Source organism: Pituophis catenifer, unplaced genomic scaffold, assembly GCF_029215685.1.
Source record: "Pituophis catenifer annectens isolate HBS135680 unplaced genomic scaffold, rPitCat1.0.hap2 SCAF_8, whole genome shotgun sequence".
Lineage (NCBI taxonomy): Eukaryota > Metazoa > Chordata > Lepidosauria > Squamata > Colubridae > Pituophis > Pituophis catenifer.
Window position 1 is genome coordinate 761,359 of NW_027256888.1, and position 23,572 is coordinate 784,930.

General features: G+C 41.0%; 1 protein-coding gene across 1 annotated transcript in view; it reads left to right on the plus strand.

Moving 5' to 3' along the window:
• SLIT2 (slit guidance ligand 2) overlaps positions 1–23,572 on the plus strand; it is a 198,265-nt gene that overhangs the window by 142,959 nt on the left and 31,734 nt on the right. The window contains exons 15-25 of the mRNA XM_070948985.1: positions 2,688–2,838; positions 7,004–7,078; positions 8,466–8,609; positions 9,560–9,703; positions 11,739–11,905; positions 15,249–15,381; positions 16,110–16,178; positions 17,343–17,414; positions 17,848–17,919; positions 19,219–19,290; positions 22,698–22,861. Coding sequence (XP_070805086.1) covers positions 2,688–2,838; positions 7,004–7,078; positions 8,466–8,609; positions 9,560–9,703; positions 11,739–11,905; positions 15,249–15,381; positions 16,110–16,178; positions 17,343–17,414; positions 17,848–17,919; positions 19,219–19,290; positions 22,698–22,861 — 1,263 coding nt within the window. The remainder of the gene's footprint in view (positions 1–2,687; positions 2,839–7,003; positions 7,079–8,465; positions 8,610–9,559; positions 9,704–11,738; positions 11,906–15,248; positions 15,382–16,109; positions 16,179–17,342; positions 17,415–17,847; positions 17,920–19,218; positions 19,291–22,697; positions 22,862–23,572) is intronic.

Sequence of the window (23,572 nt, forward strand, 5' to 3'; positions counted from 1 at the left end):
CATGCAGCTCTTGATATCCAGCTCATAGTTTCTTGAAGGGGAACTTGCTAGGATATTTTGTCTTGCTATAGCCTGCTTACTTTAACATCGTTTTTCTTTAAAATCTGAGCTGCTTTAAAACGAAAGAATCCTGTTAAGGATCAAAGAGCTGAGAAAACCCAAAGAATCCTTTCCCGCTTTGCTTTTTTTATGCCCTGAACTTGGTTTTTCTGCTTGTCTTGCTCTATTCCTTTCTTTTAATGACCTTTGATTCCCGTGCTTGCAAAATCACACCATGCCAAGCCAAAATTGGGGGGGAGGTTTTCTTTGCCCAAGGATCCACGGACTATCCATGGGTACCATTGCTCTGATAAAGTGAAAAGAATTAAAACATCGCCACTATTTTATATCACGTTAGTTCTCCTTGCACTTGCCACACACCAACCCCGTTGGCTGTTGCTCTTTGGCACATGCTTCCATTTTCATTATTTATTTTGTGTAGCTAATCTTTACTCCAATGCTTTCTTGATAGTTCAAGGGAGGATCTATAGGATCACTCTCTTACATTGCAGGATCCTGATAGGTGAAAAATAATTGACTGGCAGGAGGGTTTCAAAGTTTAATGAACCTTTTGACTCAAATACAAACGCGTGCCAGCAAAAAATAAATAGAATTATTTGATATGATAGCCTCCCTCTTTTTTAGGAATAAAGGCTGGCCTACTGCTTTCCTTGAAGAAGATCCATTGGATTCTTTGCTGTAGTGAAATGCTTTTACAAAAAAGAAAAAGGCCTTTTGGGTTATTGTAGAGACTTCTGTTTAAAAAAAAAAATCAGAAAAATGAAATGACTATTTCATTTTAAAATCATATCAAACACTTGGCACAGCTGGCTGGGGAATTCTGGGAGTTGAAGTCCGCGCAGCTTAAGAGTTGCTAAGGTTACTAAACACTATGGATCTATGGAATGCATACCTTCGTCTTGCAAAAGTCACCTTCAGGACAGATGGGCTCCATAAAAAATTAATATATAAAAAGCTAAAAGCTGGGAGAATCCAACTTGTGAATGAGTGTTTACTCAGTGCAAATGAGTTTATTATTTTGAACTTCAGAATGACAACCTGTTTTGGGGTGGGGCTGTTTGCCATAAAGTTAGCTCTTTTTCTTCTACTTCTTTCAAACACACCCAGAAAGCTCCACACCCAGCCAATAGCATAGCATGCTTGAACAGTGAACATACATGACCAGAATGACACAGGGTTCTGCTTTAGCTGTGTCCCCTTCCCTTTAGTTCCCTAATGGCCATTGGTGACTTTCCTTGGGCAAACCACGTCCCGTACCTGGAATTAATTGTTGTGTGAAGTCACGTTGTTTTTGCTGTCCTCTCTGCTTCCCGAAAACCCTCCCCTAACCCTGCTCTCTTTTGGGATAAGCCACACAACCAAAGAAATGTACGTTAAAGGTACGTGCTAAAACAAAAACCCAACTCTTGGATTTGGAAGCACCCAATTGAAGCCAACTTGTTCCTCATACCCTAGGTGAGATCAAGCATCTCGGCTCTCTTGGTCTTCTGGACGGCTTCCCTTTGGCTCTGTTTTCACTGGAGATCCACCTGTCTCTCTTTCCTCCTTGTCTGTCTTTTCTTCTCCCTCTTTCCAGGAGTTCACCACTGGGGCTGTAAGTAATGAAGGGTGTGTGTGTGGATCGTGCCACCTGCTCCTCCGATCAGAGGCACTTTCTCTTTTGAGTCTCGGTCTCCTCGCCTTTGATCCAAGAAGAGTCCACAACTCTCCTTTGCTTTCTCTCCTCCCATCAACCAACCAACCAACCCTCAGATCTTTTCTAGATGTTTGTTTGATGTTGTACATGTCTTACTTACAACGAACGGTGAACAGACCTCCTCCTGCACGCCTGTGTTGCTCTCCTTTCAGATTCAGGGATGTGACCGTCACGGAGGAAGTTTTCTCTCCAAGGGAGGCCACGGCCACCTTCTGAGGTTTCTCCCTGCAACCCTTTCCTGTCCCTTCCTGTCCCTCTTTCCCCCCCGTTGTTTCCTCTCCTTGTCCCGGTGGATGAAGTTTGATTAAGTGGGCGAGATTTTCTGTTGTGCTTGATCTAACCATGTGGTTGTGAGGTATGCGTAAAACATGGTTCTGTCAAGCACCATGGAACGTCACGCAGCTTCCTACAGCATGAAAAAGCTGCTGAGGCTTAAATCTGAATTATAGATTCAAAAAAAATATATATATATATAAAGCCAAACGGAGAAGCAGGGCTGTAAACTGCATTGTTGAGAGATGACGTAAAAAGGCTGGCTTCGGCAAAATGGGGAAGTGGGAAAAAAACGGGTGCAACGATCTAAAACGGGGGTTTTAAAAAAAGCACATTGAGCCAAAACGGACGTTTTTCCCACCGTAAAACGGAATAGATTGGCCGACAGCTTTGTCAGCAGAAAGGACGGCTAGGCTGTGAAAAGCTCCAGTTAATGTTAACCGGCCTCCCGCAAATTTCAAGCTTTCTAAAATTTAACCCTCGCTTAAGCCTTTACTATTCTTCACGATCACAAAATCCTTTTCGTCTCGGTTGCAAGATCGACTTATTTTCTCTCCTCCTCCTCTTCCTCCTCCTCCTTCTTCTTCTACCAAATATTGGGAAACCGCCTTCAGGGGCTTAAGCGCATGTGTTTTATGTTTTCTTTCACCCCCCCCAGGCACGGAAGATTACAGATCCAAACTGAGTGGCGATTGCTTTGCGGACTTAGCTTGCCCCGAAAAATGCCGTTGCGAAGGAACCACGGTGGATTGTTCCAATCAGAAGCTCAACAAAATCCCCGAGCATATTCCGCAGTACACGGCAGAACTGTAAGTCCCACCTTGGAGACAGGCAGTCCAGCAACTGAGCCCAGAATTCATCTTGCTAGGGGACAAAATTGTTGAGTGAGCTTTGACCCGTTTTATGACTTTTCTCGCCATGTGAGTTAAGCGACTCACCGCAGTTGTTAAATTGGTCACTTGGCTCTTAACTGATTGTAGCTTCCCATTTGACTTTGCGGGTCAGATGGTTGCAAAAGATGCTCCCGTGACCCTGGGACACTGCAACTGTCATAAGTACGAACCAGTTGCCAAACTAGGTGGCTCAGTGGCTAAGACACTGAGTTTGTCGATCAGAAAGGTCGGCAGTTTGGCGGTTCGAGTCCCTAGTACAGGTCTCCTGCGTGAGCAGGGGGTTGGACTAGATGGCCTCCAAGATCCCTTCCAACTCTGTTACTGTTACTGAAATCTGAATCACCTGACCCTAGGGATGCTACAATGGTCGTTAAGTGAAAAATAGTTCCCAAGTCACTTTTTTCAGTGCCGTTGTAACTTCAGACAGTCACTAAATGAACTGTTGTAAGTTGAGGACTACCTGATTGATATTGTTGCTTATGGGAAGGGAAAGACGAAGTTTCGATGTATGAACTCTGCTGTGACCACCCTGTCTTCAGTCTAAAGCTGCAATCAGCAGAAGGAGCTGAACAAACTACAATATCTCTAAACATATCAAAGGCTGCTATCCTAGAAATGTCTGTAGCTGCTAAAGTGGGGGAAAAAATGAACCCAAACCAAATCACCACTAGCTTTATTATTGTTGTGGTGATTCTCACCATCCTTACAATTGGAATTAGAGCGTGGATGAGTCAGGCTGGTTCTAAGGCAAACTTGCAATTGGATTCAGACATAGTGAGTTGACTTGGTTGGACTTGAAAATGTGGGCCTTTGGATGAAATGTTCACAACAACCATCTTCCGGTCTTTGAATCGGTTTGTCCCGTCCATGCTCCTTTATTTCAAGAGTTTCATTCAGTGAGTTGATGGAACCATCTTTAAGTCAATGCTTCGAAGAGAAGCTTAAACAGCCATGCTACTCAAACTCTCCTCTCTGTAACCTTCAACTGAGCAGAACAGGGCGTCCTAGGGCAATGGATTTTGAACCGAGGTACCTCAAAGGGTCTGTCAGGGCATCGATTAATCCCATGTATGGCTCTGGGACTAATCACCCTGGTTTAATTAGAGGATGGATCGAGGCTCATTTATTTGTTATAAAGAAAATAAAACACCTCACTAACTAAGAAAAGTTAATTGCTACATTTTGAAAGTAATTCTTGCCGGCTATTTCTCAGCCAGACCTTTCTGGAAAGAGAACAAAGGAAAGAGTGTGTGTGAAGCAAGTGAAGGAATGGAGACATGCGTAGTAACTTTTGATAACAATTCTTGGCAAGGTATGGAAAGTCAGATAGTCCAGAAATAATTGGCTCAGCTGGTAAATAAAATAACGCAGTGACAGGGTCTAACTTAAGGAATGCATCCAAAATCTGAGACCCATGAAATTTGGTAGATTTGTGGTTGCTTCAATGTTGCCAGACTTCTGCCTGGAGGCTCAGTAGACCTTCGGTAGGTCTTGCCCTAGTCTTCCACCATCTGGGTCGACCAGACAGCTGCCAGAGAGCATTCAGCCCTAGTCAAACCATTCTCAGCAACTGAGAACCCATTCCCATCCCCACTGATTTTTGCTTTGGACCACTGTTTCTCTGCTTAATTAAGGCACTATCTCGGAAACAAGGACGCAACAGGTCACAGGTCATCTAGCTGATATTACAAGTATATTATTAGTAGCTTCGGCACATCATCATCGTCATTGTAATTATTTTATCCACGAATGCTTTAATATTATTATGAGGCCTACCACCATTTTTATTGTTGACAATATTGTTAACATTTGTTTTAGAAGCAAGCAGCTTGGTGCTTCGGGCGATATCAATCTCTGAGCTGCAGTTCCCTGTGCTTGTTACGATACAAACGGCAAACTGAAGCCCTTCCAATTATATTCTTTGCTGTGTTTCACAGCTGGAAGAGAGCGGAGAACAGAAACAACCTCGGGGAATGCTTACTAACGGAGGAGTTTTTCTAAGCAAGGAGGAGAACTGATTTAGCAACAGGCATAATGACACTTGCTTTCAGGAGGCTTCGTTTAAGGATTGACTTGTTAATTCAACCCATGTGCTGGGGGTTGCTGCCAAAATTTGTACTGAACTGCGTTAGGGACGAGGCAAACTGTAGCAGATAAGACTCAAAACCATGTTATTTAAAGGGAAATGGGACGGTAGAGCGGTCAGGCACAGCAAAATAACCTCTTTGGAGCTACAACTGGCCTGTAATTTATATAATAAATAATAAAAAATACAAATTTCAAATAATAAGAAAGACTCAGACTATGATGAAGTACAATTTGGATGCACCAATTGTAAGTCTTATATGTTCCAATATTTGAGGGGCTGCCCCAAAGAAGAGGGAGTCCAACTATTCTCCAAAGCACCTGAGGGTAGAACAAGAAGCAACGGGTGGAAACTCATCAAGGAGAGAAGCGATTTAGAACTAAGGAGAAATTTCCTGACAGTGAGAACAATTAATCAGTGGAACAACTTGCCACCAGAAGTTGTGAATGCTCCAACACTGGAAGTTTTTAAGAAGATGTTGGAGAACCATTTGTCTGAAGTGGTGTAGGGTTTCCTGCCTAAGCAGGGGGTTGGACTAGAAGACCTCCAAAGTCCCTTCCAACTCTGTTATTCTATTCTATTCTGTTCTGTTCTGTTCTGTTCTGTTCTGTTCTGTTCTGTTCTGTTCTGTTCTGTTCTACTCTACTCTACTCTATCTACTCTACTCTACTCTACTCTACTCTACTCTACTCTACTCTACTCTACTCTATTCTATGTAATGACTTGTGGATGCAAGAATAAAATGTATGTATTCATTCATTCATTCATTCATTCATTCATTCATTCATTCATTCGTTTGCCCTCTAAGACTTTCAGATGGGAAACAGATAGCAAAATTCAAAAGGGAAGTTTTCCAGAGAGAAAAGTGGTGAGGATGTGATACGCTTCAAGACTTTCACATTAAGAATTTAACATAGCACATTCCTTAAAAAGATCCCGTTATGTCCATTTGTTTTCTGCCTCTGCATTTTTTACAATTACTTTTGAAATGAATGCACATTTGAGCTTCTAGAAATGCGTTGCAATTAATAGTTTTGTCACATGTGAAATACAAGGAAAGTTAAAGGGGAAGGCAAGATTCACTTAACAATTGTGTTACTAACTTAACAACTGCAGTGATTCAGTTAACAATTCTGTCAAGAAAGGTCGTAAAATGGGGCAAAACTCACTTAGCCTCATGTCTCATGTAGCAGCAGAAATTTTGGGCTCAATTGTGGTCGTAAATCTAGGACTGTCTCTACAGATGAAAAGGCTACCTATGTATGGCACAACTTTTTAATGCCAATACACACATGCCATAGCTTTCCTTTGATATTCTGAAACCAATTGTTGTGTATGTATGTGCAATCATTTATGAAGCATTGGAAAATGTATTAAAAAAAGGCATATTCACATAAAAGGAAGACAGATCAGCAGATTCTTCGTGTAATGTCAGATTGAATCGATCTGTCAATTATTTTGGGAAAGGACAATAACAACTAGTGACCTGAAGACAGATATATTCTTCAATGGGTGGGATATGCATACCAATCTACTTATTAAAATCATATGGAATCTGTTTGCATTTGGTAGATTAATTAAGCAGGATTTTTCAGGAACATCTGTAGCCTGTTTAAATTACGAATTTTTGTAATCCGGCCAATAAAAATTGCTTATTGCACAAATGTAAACCCAGATAAGTAAATCCATAAATAACTATAAACATAACTTGCTTAGTGTCTAATTTCTGCATCCCTCATAGTGAATGCGTATCTTATTGTTTGTAACTATTATACGCTATTCGTTTTTGAGATAAAATCCTGATGCTTACTCCTCCCAGCTGCTGTATCAAAATCTGCAGTCAGTTGATGTCTGCTTATTTTCACCAGGTGGTCAATCTTTTTTTTTATTTTGGGGTCTCAAAATTTGACAGCATGTTATTAATTGGTGTTTTTGCATAGATTTACTAAAGACATGAACTCGAACATAGATATTTATTATGGTTTCCATTTACAGGAGACTCAATAACAATGAATTTACAGTGCTGGAAGCCACGGGGATCTTTAAGAAGCTTCCCCAGCTGCGTAAAATGTGAGTAAAATTTATCAGCCTGTCCTGGTGTAAGTGGTCTCAGTGCAATCATTAACTTTTTAAAAATAAAATAAAGAAATAGCCTAGTAGGAAAGTAAGGCTGTTGAGACGACCCACCTGTGATATTTATCACAAAACATCCTCAAAGATCAACTCATCATAATCTGGATGCCTTCGGATACGTTGCATCTGCAAATTCCAGATAGTATATTGTGGTCCCAATCAGAATTCCAGAAATGGGGGGAGTCCTATCGGAGTTGATAGATAAGAGGCTACAAAAGTTTCATATAAGTTGTTTAGAAATCTCAGTGTCTCATTCTAAAAGGAACACAGTTGATCTTGGGGAAGGTATAAATGAGGAAGGGGTTGAACTTGGAGAACAGACTTACACAGTCCCGCAATTGAGGGAAGGGTCAGAAACAAGCTCAAGGGAATTCCACTTTGATTTTGTTTAGCATAAGATGGGACAGAGAAAAATTTGGACAGGCTTTCAATATTCTGTTATTATACGCCATGACCATAAAGTGGAGTTGCTGAGAGTCATGTTTTCCTGACCTGGCCTACCTCAAAAGACTGACATCAGTCTCGAAAGCCATTAAAGTGGCGCTCTCGCCTCACAATCAGGAGGCTGTGAGTTCGATTCTAGGTAGAGGCAGATATTTCTCTCTCTGGGGCACAATGAGAATATTATCTGCTGAACAAAACTCTGCATTGGCAACAGGAAAGGCATCCGGCCAGTAAACACTCTGCTAGCTCCATTCAGTTGCCCAGACTCTCCACCCCGCAAGGGATTATGGAGTCGCTAAAAGATGATGATGAGCCTTGAAAGCCATTATTCAAAGTTTAATACATTCGGTTGGGAAAGATTGATGATCAGCTTTTTAAAATCCTACAGCCCTATTTTTTTTGAAACTTGCTACCACCCTCTTTGCTCTTCTTTGGTTCTCGTGTAATAGAGATTAGGGTGGCTAACTACCTTTTTTAGCAGGCTGAAAAAGCATTCTAGTTATGAATGTGGAAAACCAAATTATAAACTTGTGTATAAATGCAACATATATTAGTTGGCATTATTCTACCTTGATAAAAATTTAGTGTACATTCAAGCATGCAGAAAATGGGATTTGTTGTAAGTCAAATACTTTTGAGATGTCAGCGTTAAATTAATATTTTAAAAGTTCTTGAAATGATTCTTGTCATTAGATTATGATAGTATTTTAGAAATAACTTTTCCTTCCCCTTTTCTGGAATCCCTGTCTCTGGTTGATGTGAATGCCAAGCCTTACTTATTGGTCTCTTGAAATCAGTGTCAAAAAAACAAAAAAGCTCAGTTCTAGAAATGATTGATCTAAAGGATATTTGTATTTTCTTCATTATGAACATGCAACAGAAATCTAAGCAATAACAAGATCACTGATATTGAAGAAGGCGTATTTGAAGGAGCTGCCGGAGTCAATGAACTTTTGCTAACCAGTAACAGGCTGGAAAATGTACGACACAAAATGTTGAAAGGGCTGGAAAGTCTGAAGACTTTGTAAGTCTGCCTTTTTTCCTTATTCTTTGCATTTAAATGTCTGTGGAGATTCTCCATCATCCAGGTCAGGGTTGTCCCAAAGGTGCTTTTTCAAAAGGCAACTGGACTTCCTTTGTTTTTCTTTGAAGACGTTTTGCTTCTGATCCAAGAAGTTTCTTCAGTTCTGTCTGGACTTTATTTGTTTTTCCTTGAAGACGTCTCACTTCTCATCCAAGAAGCTTCTTCAGCTCTATCTGGATGGTGGAGAAATTCATAAATCCATCCATTCTCCATCATTCAGTCGATATGCATTTGTCTTGGCGATATGCACCAAGACAAATTCCTTGTGTGTCCAATCACACTTGGCCAATAAAGAATTCTATTCTATTCTATGTTGGCGATCCTATTTTTATCAACAGCCACACGAAAAAGTGCTGCTGAGTTTTGTCCAAACCAGTCCCTTAGATTTTTGAAGCCATGATTTTCTTCTTCTGCCTGGGCCTCGTTTGCCTTCAACCTTTCCCTGGAGGATTAAATGAAGGATGCCATATTTTTCTGGGGGTTGCATCACATGTCCGAAATATTCTAACTTTTTCTTTTAAAAGGTTTTGATTATTTCCCTGTATCATCTACTAAGGAAGTATAAAATATCCTGTTCCAGGAACAGAATGTTTATTTTCTGAGCTACACTGATTGGATCAGTCCAATAGTTTTTGAGAAGTTCTTCTCTGGCCCTGAAGCCATTTGTGATGATCCAAAAGCATCCTTCCAGTTGAGCCTGGACCCCATCCCAAGCACCATGACCCCCTAACCCCCAGAACAGCCATATTGGTATGGCCCAAAGTAGACGTGGAATGGTTCAGGATGTTCTAAGATGCTGTTTTCCACATCCAGGCTATTTAGCAATGTCTAAGGAATAATAATGAGTGGGTGAAATAAAGAGTTTGTTCCTATTTTTTCTTCTTCTTCAGAATGCTCAGGAGCAACCGAATTAGCTGTGTGAGCAATGACAGCTTCACAGGTCTGAGTTCTGTCCGGCTGCTCTCCTTGTACGACAACCAGATAACCACCGTAGCTCCCGGTGCCTTCGACACCCTTCATTCTCTCTCCACGCTGTAAGTTGGCTTCGGTTAATAGAGATTCAGTCCATAAGTTACGGTTAATCAGAGATATGGATAACACGTTAGAAAACATGACATACAGAACATTAATAGCTGATGGGAACATAGAAAGTGTCACAATAGGTTTCACTTGACAAGTTGCTTTTGATGGCTGAGTTTTGGGGCTGGAGGCTGCAACAATTCTAGTGTAACAGTCGTAAACCAGCCTGCAGTCTATAAAGAAAGAGACAACTGAAAATCAATCTTATTTGGTTTAAGAAGAGAAGCAGAATAACATAATCGAAGAGTTGGAAGGGACCTTGGAGGTCTTCTAATCTAACCTCCTGTTCAAGCAGGAGACCTTATACCATTTCAGATAAATAGTTGTCCAATCTCTTCTTAAAAACCACCAGTGCTGGAGCACCCACAACTTCAGGAGGCAAGTTGTTCTACTGGTTAATTGTCCTCACTGTTAGGAAGTTTCTCCTTAATTCTAGGTTGCTTCTCTCCTTGATTAGTTTCCGTCTGTTGCTTCCTATCCTGCTTCAGGTGCTTTGGAGAAGAGCTTAACTCTCTCTTCTTTGGGGCAACCCCTGAGGTATTGGAAGATTGCTATCCTATCACCCTTAGTCCTTCTTTTCATCAAACTAGACATACCCAATTCCTGCAACCATTCTTCCTATGTTTTAGCCTCCAGGGCCCTATAATCATCTTTACTGTTCTTTAAACATATTCAGTAAGTGAGCCTCTGCAGGTCTAAACCATCGAGTCAAACTTAAAGGTAAAGGTAAAGGTTCCCCTCGCACATGTGTGCTAGTCGTTCCCAACTCTAGGGGGGTGGTGCTCATCTCTGTTTCAAAGCCGAAGAGCCAGCGCTGTCAGAAGATGTCTCCGTGGTCATGTGGCCGGCATGACTCAACGCCAAAGGCGCACGGAACACCAAAAGTGGTCCCTATTTTTTCTACTTGCATTTTTTATGTGCTTTCGATCTGCTAGGTTGGCAGAAGCTGGGGCAAGTAACGGGAACTCACCCCGTTACGCGGCACTACGGATTCGAACCGCTGAACTGCCGATCTTTCGATTGACAAGCTCAGTGTCTTAGCCGCTGTGTCCCTTACTCCCAGCTTAAAAAAAAAAGGTTGCATTCTATATGGATATATTTGAAACGTCCTTTTCCAGAACCACCTGGACTTGAAATTGTTTTATTTTTACTGGAAGAAAAGCCAAATTAATGGGAAAGGGGGAAGGAGAAGTAAATGTGCTATATTTAAAAAAATGCAAGTTTCTGGGGTAGGAATTCCTGAGACACGTAATTGCCAACACATTTAATTCTCTTTGTGACAAAATGTGACAAGTTATACCTGATGACTAATTCGCGCCTATTTAAGCTGGCATGTTTATAAATAATGAAATTGTCAAAGGTCTTTCCTGAAACGTGGACTTGTAGGAAGCCCTGAAACTTCTGCAGGCAAATTCATTTTGTAAGCGACATGTAATCAACTCAGCTGTCAGTTTAGATGGGAAAGCCATTCTCTGGAGCAGATAAAGGATGGAAATCTTGAGGAGACAAATTAATGAAAGAACAATTGTCAGGTTAAGCTTAATAATACAAGGCAATCAGTCTTCATCTCTATATTAAATTACTACATTATCAGGCGTAGATATTCTGTCAGCAAGTCAGATCTGTGACATCTTTAAATTGTTTCTCAATAATTTCTAAGCTCCAAGTCAAAGATGGCTCTCCTGGATAGAATTTTTGGAGAAGGGGGAATTGGGGTAGACACCGGTGTTTTGACTACAGATGGAAGGTGTTTTCCGTTGTTAATGAGAAGGCCTCAACGCAGGTTTTGAGGTTGTCATTTTGGGGTAAGTTTGAGTTTTATGGGATAAAGGACAAAGAAGCAAAGCAATAATTTTTATTTCTCTTACCGAAAATAAACAAAGAGTTATCAGCCACTTTAAAAAAAAAAATAATAATGAAAGAACTTTAATTGCTGCGGATGTCTGAATTGTTTCCTTTCTTTGCATGTGGTTGCGTTGCCCTTTGCAGGAACCTCTTAGCCAATCCCTTCAATTGCAACTGCCACCTGGCCTGGTTGGGCGAGTGGCTGCGGAAGAAACGCATCGTGACGGGCAATCCTCGCTGCCAGAAGCCTTACTTCCTCAAGGAGATCCCCATACAGGATGTTGCCATTCAGGATTTCACCTGTGAAGATGGTAAGGCAGGCAGTCCCTGGGCTCAGCCAAGACTGGGCATCACATCACGCCGTCAGTACAGAGTCTCTTAAATGCCGTGAGCACCCACTGCCTCCTCCAGTGAGCTACTACTCCGCTCTAATAACTCCAATGAAAGTCTCAGTCATCCAGGTCATGTCCCAAAGGGGCTTTTCCAAACGGCCACCGGACTTCCTTGATTTTTTTTTTCCCTTGAAAACATTTCACTTCTCATTCTTCAGAACTGAAGAAGCTTCTTGGATGAGAAGCAAAATGTTTTCAAGGAAAAAAAACCCCAAGTAAGTCCAGTTGCCTCTTAATAATTCAGCTGAAATCCCATGGCAGTTGATAGCAATATGAGGAACCTCTGGAGGGGAGCAAACTTGGAACTCTGACTCAGTCCTGGGATGAAGTCACTCCAGGGGTGAAATGCTTTTTTTTTTACCTTTTAAAAGCATTTTTACTACCTGTTCGCCCAAACCGGTAGTAAAAAAATGCCTAAAAAGTAAAAAATGTAAAAAAAAAAAAGAGTTCCAATGATCAGCTGAGCGATGTGGAACTGCTGCAAAGGACATAACTGTGAAAAACTTTTATAGCTTACTTTTTTCAATCCTGTTGTAACTTCAAATGGTCACTAAATGACCATGGACTACCTCCATTCACATGGCTGACTTTAACCTTGAGTTGAGCAAAGGCAGGTACAAGATCTATAGGCTGAACAATTGGCACTCTTCCAGCTTGTTCTAATTGGCTTCTTCCTGGAAAAAAAAATAGGTCACGAATAACCAGAGATTGTTTTACAATCTGTTGGGCTCCAGCTGAAGTTCCGCTCTCAGCTAATTGTATGTAAACCCATTAAATTCAGAGGGAGGGGGAGACATGAGAACGGACTTCAGGGATCTTTCTGAAATAAGAAAGGTGAATTTTCTTCATTTCATGGGGAGCATAAAATGGATATATCGTGTCAGGAGATACCAAGAGTTGAATCAATTCTAACTTGGTTCACATCCAGATTAATTAAGAAGACCGTAAGCGGTGTACTCGGATCTTCTCAGGTAATGCAAAAGTTCTGCTGGAACTTAGGATCGCTCTGCTGAATCTATCTGGGTGCAGCTGTTTTGAGATCTTCAGGTACAAAAGAAAAGTCACTAAGCATTATTGTAAATTTTATGACTGGCGGGATACTTGAATCGCGTTGGTTCTTGATTTCTTTTGTCACATCCCTTAAGTTCCTACTAATGGTTGTAAAGTTCTTCTACCCCTGGCGTTTAGCTTTGCTTTCATGACGTAGGTCAGAAGTAGGCAATTACGGTCCATTTATGAACTGTGGACTTCAACTTCATGTTGTTTTCATGACGTAGGCTATAGTAGTAGGCAACTCTAGGACCTGTGGAGTTCAACTCCCAGAATTCCTGAACCAGCCATGATGGCTCAGGAATTCTAGGAGTTGAGGCCCACAGGTCATAAAGGGTCCACAGTTGCCTGTCCCAATATACACAATGTGTTAAATATGTTAAAATAGACTAGCACGAGTGAGGTCTCATTCTGGAATACCTGAAGAATCTCATCCAGGGGGACCATCATCCGTCCACATGGATCCATTAAGATCAAGAAAGGAATGAAGGATTTTCTTTTATAGGATCTCGTGCAAGGTCTCCTCCAGCGGTTGAACTAGAGCTCATGTGGGTTGTTGGCCCCACATTGTTGAGGGATACTTGGTGAGCCTTTAAAAGTATCCATAATCATGATTTATTTGTGAGCCAAAATGTGAGCTGAACTTTATTGAAGTCCTATTAATAGATGAAGAAATTGTGGTCAAGCACGCAACACACAAAAATGGTGCACAACCTCATTTTGTTTTTTTATCATTTTCAACAATAAGTACTTTCCTCCAGAAATCTGGCTTTTTCTGGCCTTCAGATGACAAAGGATCAAGCATGAGAAAATGCAACTATCTTGTGTTGGTGTTTATATGTAGATTTGTCGATGACATTCGTGGTATAATTGCAGTGGTACAATGACACTTATAGCAAAAACATTCAAAACAACATGGTTTCCTTTTCTGTGAATAATTAGCTACCAATAGATTTATTTTTCTTCAGCTCTTACCCTTCTATTGCTGTATTGCATGATGTCCTGATCGGAAAATGAACACGAGCAATTTGTGATATAGAAATGGAACTGCAGGCTACTCAAAAGCCAGAAAAAAAGATAATTTTAGATCCAATGGCCTTCTACTCTCTTTGGCCAGACAGTATTTTCTTTCTGGGTTTTTTTTCTTTTTTCTTTTTGTTCTCTTTTCCTCCTTTTGCTACGTTTCATTTTAGAGATTCAGCTATTGTAATAACACAGAATGATTATTATGCTTACGATGTTTATGCAATACTCCAGTTACTCTAGCAACAGAAATGCTGTAATCTCCCACTTCCTAAGAAACTATTAGATGGATAATGGAAATGTATTCTTGAAGGTATAATTGAAACATGTCCTTGAAGACACAATCGGAGGTATAATGGCTTCAAAATGTCTATGGAGTGGAACACTAATAGGCATCTCATCGTCTATATTAGGTGCCCTTAGCTGAATAAAGCTTATTTATTTTATTTTTGCAATTTTTTTTATTTCATTTCCAAAGTTAAAATACAAAGTGAAGGAAAAACAGGAGAAACAAACTAACAACCATAAAACTCTAATGATACAAATAGAAAGTGTACAAATAAAAAGTAACAGATGGCAAATATATCATTCCCACTGGTATTAAACATAAGTCCACCCTGCTTGAATGCTTTTGTCTTGCCTTGCCTTGCCTTGCCTTGCCTTGTCAGAATAGAATAGAATAGAATAGAATAGAATAGAATAGAATAGAATAGAATAGAATAGAATAGAATAGAATAGAATAGAATAGAATAGAATAGAATAACAGAGTTGGAAGGGACCTTGAAGGTCTTCTAGTCCAACCCCCTGCTTAGGCAGGAAAGCCTACACCACTTCAGACAAACGGTTGTCCACTCTCTTCTTAAAAACTTCCAGTATTGCAGAATTCACAACTTCTGGAGGCAAGTTCTGTTCCACTGATTAATTGTTGTACCTGTCAGGAAATTCCTCCTCAGTTCCAGGTTGCTTCTCTCCTTGATGAGTTTCCACCCATTGCTTCTTGTCCTGCCCTCTGATGCTTTGGAGAATAACCTGACCCCCTTTTCTCTGTGACAGCCCCTCAGATATTGGAAGACTGCTATCATGTCATCCCTAGTTGTGTTGCATTGCATTGCATTGCATTGCATTTTTATTATATTGGCTGCCCATCTTACCACTGGGTAACTCTTGTTTTATTTTATATTTTAATTAGGGAATGATGACAACAGTTGCTCTCCCTTGTCCCGCTGTCCTGCCGAATGCACCTGTCTGGATACCGTAGTCCGTTGCAGTAACAAGGGCCTGAAGGCTCTGCCTAAAGGCATCCCAAAAGAAGTGACCGAACTGTAAGTAACACCTTTAAAAAAAACCTCTTGTTTTGTGCATGTCTGAACACTTACAAACATTCTAGTATTCCCATGGTCACTTGATCCAATTTGGAAGCTTGGGAATTGACTTGTATTTATGACAGTCACAGTGTCCCAATTCATTCAACAACTGTCTCACTCAACAACAGAAATTTTGGACTCAATTGCGGTTGTAAGTCTAGGAAGACCTATACAAAATAGCTATGTTCTACCAAGCAAGATAATATATATAATATATAATATATATATATTAATGAATCAATTGCTACTGGCTTCATATTAGATTTCAAAGACTGTCTGTTTAGACTCCAGTGTAGAATACATTAAAGATAAAATAACCTTTATTGTCATTTTTCCCCCCTGTGGGCACCTTGGCACACATTAAAAATGAAATTCTGTTGCCTGCCCTCAAAAGTGTACACACATATAACCCACATACAGACATGCTATATACATACATATGGATATACCTACACCCTGATATATAAATACATATAAACATTAATCCATCTCAAACACATAGCGGAAAGAGGAAACTTGGGAGTTCATTCTGTATGGAACTAGAGTAGCATTGCTTGCAAAGTAGAGGTTAAACTTTGCTCTTGCAAAATTGTGCTTCTTGCATCTGGCTTCACCCCTGAATATTAGAGTGGTGGAATAAACTCTTAATGATTTCAGCTAAATAATACATGCCTTTCTTTTTGTAGTTATTTAGATGGAAACCAGTTCACCCTTGTTCCCAAAGAATTATCAAACTACAAGCACTTAACTCTGATGTAAGTAACTTCCAGAGCATTTCTCTGCTCTGGTATCATTTCTGAAGTGTTGTTTTATGCTATATTTTGGAACAGGCCTGCTTTTGGATCTAACCATCATGTCTGAGGGTTTTTTTTTAGGGGATGTAGAAGCAGAATGTCTTGTAACCCCAAAAACACCTGTTTGCTGTTGGTGAGATGAGGTGTAGCATAAATGAACTGAAGCAGGGGTGAAATCCAGCAGATTCTGACAGATTCTGGAGAACCGGTAGCGAGTAGTTCGGAGAACTGGCAAATCTGGCTGGCCCCAGAGTGGGGAGGGAATGGGATTTTGCGGTATCCTTCCCCTGGAGTGGGGTGGGAATGGAGATTTGCAGTATCCTTCCCCTGGAGTGTGGTGGGAATGGAGATTTTGCAGTATCCTTCCCCTGCCATGCCCACCAAGCCACGCCCATCAAGCCACACCACGCCCACCAAGCCACGCCCACAGAACCGGTAGTAAAAAAATTTGGATTTCACCATTGAACTGAAGGGTATTTAATTCAGTTATCAAAAAGAAGTTGATTTAGTTTCTTTGCTTTGGGATTTTTCAGCAGTAGAGGGCTGTATAGTGAAAAATCAAAGGATTATTAAAACTTATTTTTTTTTAAAAAAAAAGTCAGTAGATTTAAAAATTAGGCGTGTTTGTTTCAACATGATAGCTGTGCTTGCATCGAAAAAGGCAAGGGCCAATCTGTCTTGATAAGAGATAAGTCACATTGCAGTATGTATGCATAAAGTATTGACTCATCTTTACATTTTTGTAAAAAATATTGAATGTATGCATCCTTTAAAAGAGGGCAATGACTCTTTCAATGCATATCTTCTTTAATACAAAGAGACAGCCAGGAATTTATTTAAATATATAGAAACAATGTTGTATTCAAGTAAACATATTTCATATAATTTTAATATATAAGTTCCAATTCTTTTTGTTCCATTGGTGTTCTTGTTCAGTTTGGATGATCTTGTTAGTAACTGCAAATCCAAAACGTAGTGAGTCTTCGGCTACAGATAATATGATAAACCAAATTTAAAATAATGTGCTAATAAATTGTATTTATCAGTAACAATGTTACGGTTCATTTTTAAATATCCGTGTTATAACACAGAAGATTTCTAAATCTGCTGTGTTGTTTTTTGTAGAGATTTAAGCAACAACAGAATCAGTACTCTCTCAAACCAGAGTTTCAGCAACATGACCCAGCTACTCACTTTGTAAGTGTTTATTCTTTCAGTGAAGCAATAAGCTTTACTAATTTACTCCTTGGATTTGACTATGTTACCATTGCAACTGAGAGAGAAAAGAAGTTGAGGAAGGATGGTCCTTAGAGGAGTGATCTACTTAGACCTCACTTAGAACTTAGATTCAGAAGGATTTTGACAGATGTGAGCATCTGTATGGCCAGTCTAGAGAAAAGAAGGACTAGGGATACATGATCACAGTCTTCCAGTATTTGTGGGGCTGCCACAAGACTTGACCACAAGGGGGGGTCAACTTATTTTCCAAAGCTTCAGAAGGCAAGTATAGGGGGGGTTGGTGGACTAGAAGACCTCCCAGGGTCCCTCCCAGCCCTAAGATTCTATGTAATTCTATGTAACTCCTTATTGCATTACATTGTTTAGAAATCAACATTTTGTATACTTTCAGAATTCTCAGTTACAATCGGCTCAGATGTATTCCAACACGGACTTTTGATGGCTTGAAATCACTTAGGCTGCTGTAAGTAATATCCCTGCCCTTGCTTTTCTGTGTAACTTATTTATTTTTCATATTTCTGTGAAAAGAAGGACTCTGGTCAGTGTGCAGTTTGCTTTAAGCTCAACCCTGCTGTGACTCTGGGATGTAATGTCCCATTTGGTTTTATCCCATAGACTCTTGTAACATAAATGGGAAAATCTGGGGAAACGTGTATTTGTTTTCTATTGCCATTGTAGCTGCTTACAATAGATAGTAGCCTAGCTCATCCGTGCAGATCTCCAAAAACTAAGCATAATTGGCCCTCGTGAGTATTTAGACTGAGAGTCAAAAATATGCAGAGAAATGCAGGGGTAGATACTTCTAAGTTGCTTCCAACATGGATGAGTTCATGAAGTCAACAGGTTTACTTTCACTTTGAACAAAAACTCTTTGGACTCATTTCCTATTTTTGTACTTTTATGTGTGCTTACAAGAAGCCACGTCTGCGGCATGAATGCTCCACCATCTGCATCCAGAGAGAGCTTGTAGTGCCTTTGGGTGGTGAGCTGGAGAGGGAGTGCTTGAAAAAAAATTAAGCGCTGCTACAACACAACTTCTTAAACTTGAATTACTTTAAATTGCACTGCTTAAATACAGTTCATAATGAGAATGGACTGGACTGGACTGGACTGGACTGGACTGGACTAGACTAGACTAGACTAGACTAGACTAGACTAGAATAGAATAGAATAGAATAGAATAGAATAGAATAGAATAGAATAGAATAGAATAGAATAGAATAGAATAACAGAGTTGGAAGGGACCTTGGAGGTCTTCTAGTCCAACCCTCTGCTTAGACAGGAAACCCTACACCACTTGAGACAAATGGTTGTCCAATCTCTTCTTAAAAACTTCCAGTGTTGGAGAATTCACAACTTCTGGAGGCAACTTCTGTTCCACTGGTTAATTGTTCTAACTATGAGGAACAATGTCTAAACTCAAAATAAAATTACAATCTGAGAGCTGCATTTCTGAAGAAGCTGTGCGCTCTAAGTTCAGTAAACTTCAAGAACTTTATTACGGTCATCACCTGGATTTTTTGCAGCTTCAGATGGGTAGTTCCAAAATGCAAAAAATTAAACCATATCTACTTAAAGAATACATACAATTCAGCGCAAATAAATTGGGTCCTGGAGTCTCTACAAATAATGCACAAAGGGAGAAAGTAAGACACGGAACAGTGAGGGGGACTTGAGTTCTTCAGACGAGGGTCTCTCTTGAATTCCTGGGAGAAGAGAAGGAGCACTTTCTAACCTGCTTCCATTTTTCTTTCTTGTTTAGATCTTTACATGGGAACGACATCTCCGTTCTTCCTGAAGGTGCTTTTAACGATCTTTCCGCATTATCTCATTTGTGAGTATTTGGACCCTCTTTACAATAAGGTTCTGGATTAGAAGATCCTATATTAGCTATGGGGCCATTGACTGAGATTCCCACCATAATCTCAAATACTGTTCAGGCAAAATGCAGGTTGCTGTGTCCTTAACACCATGCATAAAAGATGCTTTTAGCGGTGTAATTGGGTAGGAGATGGATTTCTCTGCCCTGAGAATTATTTGGTGATATAATCGGCTGCAGCTGAACACTCAAGTAATACAACGAGCGAAGTATTCACACTCGGTTAACTGGAAGGGATTTAGCCTGCAGATAATAAACTTCTAATGGGTAATGGACCATGGATAGCTATCTGGTTGCCTTTTGTCCTTGGTGAAAGCAGGCAGATAAGGATTTATCTGTCAAATTATAATTTTTAACAGGGCAACTCTGTTTGGAACATGACCTGAGGTAACCTCAGCTACCTATGTAGCGAGAGACGTATTAGCATGACCCAGTCATGCTAATACGAAGCACGTCTGAACCCTTCAATACAATAACAAACACCCATGAAATGGAAACAGGCACATGCAGGAAAGCAGAAACATTGGTTGATGGTCTCTGCTTCTACCCTCAGCGCCCATTGATTCATTTGTAAGATCTCCATCCAGCTGCTTCTCTGAGAGGTCCAGGCAATCTATGTAGCCCCTATCATGGGCAATCGCACGAGGCCGGCCTAGCTAAGACAGACTGATTGACGGGTCCAAAATCTGTGGAAGCTTCTGTAGGTTGAGGGTGGACCTCCAGTACCTTCGCCACTAAACCAACATGGCGTTCAAAGGAATTCAACTTTCTGCCCATGTATTACAGTTTGACTCATAGATTAGATTATCAAATAATAGTTATAAGGTTTACATAAGAAGCAACAGATGGAAACTTACCAAAGAGAGATTTAGACTACAACTAAGGGAAATACTCTGATGGTTGTTTTTAATAACTTATAATTAATCAGTGGATTGTGGGGGCTCCATCACTGGAGGTTTTCAAGAAGAGACTGGACAGTCACCTGCCTGAAATGGAATAGGGTCTCCTGCTTGAGCAGAGGGCTGGACTAGAAGACCTCCAAGGTCCCAGCCAACTCTGTCATTCTGTATATAGCAATCCTTCATTTTTCCCCCCAACAGTACTAGCTGTGTAAGGTAGACGAGGCAGAGAGAGGCTGACAGTTATCAAGTGAGCTTCTGTGGCTGAAAGCAAAATTCAGGAGAAGAAGCTGGGTCTCCATGATCCAAACCTTTGCTTCTCCACTATCCTAACTAAACAATTTAAAAAAGTGTTGGATTATAAGCATTCCTTGAGAATCTAGTCACGGAAGCTGTCTGATCAGTCCTTATGGCATCTTTAGTTGTGGCATTCTTTGTGTCTCCTTTGCAGCTAGGCCTCAATTTACAACCTCAATTGAGCCCAACATTTCTGCGATGCAAGACAGCGATTTATTGAGTTTTAGAATAGAATAGAATTTTTTTATTGGCCAAGTGTGATTGGACATACAAGGAATTTGTCTTGGTGCGTATGCTCTCAGTGTACATAAAAGAAAAGATTCATCAAGAATCATAAGGTACAACACTTAATGAGAGTCATAGGGAACAAATAAGCAATCAGGAAACAATATCAATATCAATCGTAGGGATACCAGCAACAAGGTTACAGTCATACAGTCATAAGTGGAAGGAGATGGGTGGTGGGAACGATGAGAAGATTAATAGTAGTGCAGACTTAGTGAATAGTCTGACAGTGTTGAGGGAATTATTTGTTGAGCAGAGTGATGGCGTTTGGGAAAAAACTGTCCTTGTGTTTAGTTGTTCTCGTGTGCAGTGCTCTATAGCCTCGTTTTGAGGGTAGGAGTTGAAACAATTTATATCCAGGATGCGAAGGGTCTGTAGATATTTTCCCAGCCCTCTTTTTGACTCGTGCAGTATGCAGGTCCTCCATGGAAGGCAGGTTGGTAGGAATTGTTTTTTCTGCCGTTCTAATGATCCTCCGAAGTCTGTGTCTGTCTTGTGGGGTTGCAGAACCAAACCAGGCAGTTATGGAGGTGCAGATGACAGACTCAAGAATTCCTCTGTAGAACTGGATCAGCAGTTTAACCCCACAGTTTCTTGCCACAGTTGTTAAGTGAATCATAGCAGTTGTTCAATTGGTAACACAGTTTTTTTTTTTTTTTTTTTTTATTGAATTTGTATACCGCCCTACTCCCGAAGGACTCAGGGCGGTGAACAGCCATAAAAATAAAACATATAAATACAAAATTTAAAATAGAGATAAAACAAATTAAATAAATTTGGCTGAACCATATTTAAAACCCCAATAATTTAAAACCGAATTTAAAATTCCCATTTAAAAACGGAGAAGTTTAAGTCAGGCCGGCTTGCTGGAATAGAAACGTCTTAAGCGTGCGACGGAAGGTGCGCAGATCCGGAATCCTCCGTATCTCGGGGGGGAGCTCGTTCCAGATAGTAGGTGCCCCCACAGAGAAGGCTCTCCCCCTGGGGGCCGCCAGTCGACATTGTTTGGCCGACGGCACCCGGAGGAGCCCCTCTCTATGGGAGCGTACTGGTCGGTGGGAGGCTATTGGTGGTAGCAGGCGGTCCCGTAGATAACCAGGTCCTAGGCCATGGAGCGCCTTGGTGGGTTATCCCCCAAACCCACTACCCTAGTTCCAATTTTGCCTCCCCCCCCCTGGGACCCCTTAAGATTTTTTCCAAAAATTTACATAAAAAACCCCTCAACCCCCTCTTCGCCGCATGCCACCTCTCTGGGTTCCAAGACCCGTCATTGAGGTAGGTCCTCGATAACGTGGAGGGCCAGGCTTGCGAGAGGGGGGAGTCTCGCAATGCAAGAAGCTGTGCCCTTAGGTACATCTAAGCTCTGAGGTAGTGATAAGGTATGGCCCAGGGCTCCATGATAGTCCAAATTGTCCTGAAAAAGGCAGGTTGACCATAAACGGAAGAGTCTCCACTGTCCTCTCACGGCAGTGGGGGAGTCCAATGTTCCAACCAATTCGAGGGTAATCGTCCAACCAGCCTCTCATGATGGTTGGCCGATTCGCCATGGGGAAGATGGTACATCCCATCGGTAGTGAAACAATGATAGAAACCGGCTCAGTTGTTATGTGAATCCTGCTTCCCCATCAGCTTTGCTGGCCAGAAGTTCGCAGACCCCCTGCGACCGTCATAAATATGAGTCCGTTGCCAAGCGTCTGAATCTTGATCACGTGACCATGGGGATGCCACAATGGTTGTACGTGTGAAAAATAGACATGGGTCATTTTTTTCAGTAACTTTGAATGGTCAGTAAATAAACTGTCGTAAGTCAAGGACTACCTGTAGTTTCATTTTACCCACTTGGAATTAAAGGCGTATTTGGCTTCTGTTTCCCCCTCGCAGAGCGATTGGCGCGAACCCCCTCCACTGTGACTGTCACATGCAGTGGCTCTCGGACTGGGTGAAGTCGGAATACAAGGAGCCGGGCATCGCCCGATGTGTCGGTCCCGGAGAAATGGCCGACAAACTCCTCCTCACCACTCCCTCCAAAAAATTCACCTGTCAAGGTACGAAGTAAACAATTCCCTAACCTGTGTGCAAGTGCTTCTTTGGCTGGTATTAAATTTAAGCCACAACCGCTGTTTCTGGGAGGAAAGACTGCTCATTCTGAGAAAGAGGAGGAAGATGTCAGGAGAAGGATGTTGCCATTCAGGGACCCCTTTCTCCATAAATGACACAGCTGTGAAGACACTGCAGGAAATGATGAAATGTTGGAACTAGAAGCTGAAGGAAATGGAGGCCCAGGTGATGCTTTTCTTCCCTCCTTCTTGTTCAAAGCTGCGAACCCAGAAGCAAAGGAATTGTCCTCTTTTAACGACCCCATCATCCTTTGCAGGGTGGAGTCTGGGCAACTGAGTGTTTACTGGCCGAATGCCCTTCCTGTCGCCAATACGGAGTTGGTTTTTTTTTTTTTAAGTTTTATTAAATTACATTGTAGTACAATACAAAAGATATCGGTTAGACAGTGATAAAATATATACAGGTTAGATACATTCTTTTATTATAGTGTCTCCTAATTTACCCATTTATTTTAATTTTTACACTATCTCTTATCCCTTCTTTATTCGATCTTCCATCCATTTATACCAAAATCCCCACACCGTATAGTATTCCGAATCCTCTTCCTCATTTATCTCGTATGTTAGTTTGCTCATCTTGGCACATTCTAGGATTTTCTGAATTATATGTTCTTCCGGTGGTGTTCCCTTTTCTTTCCA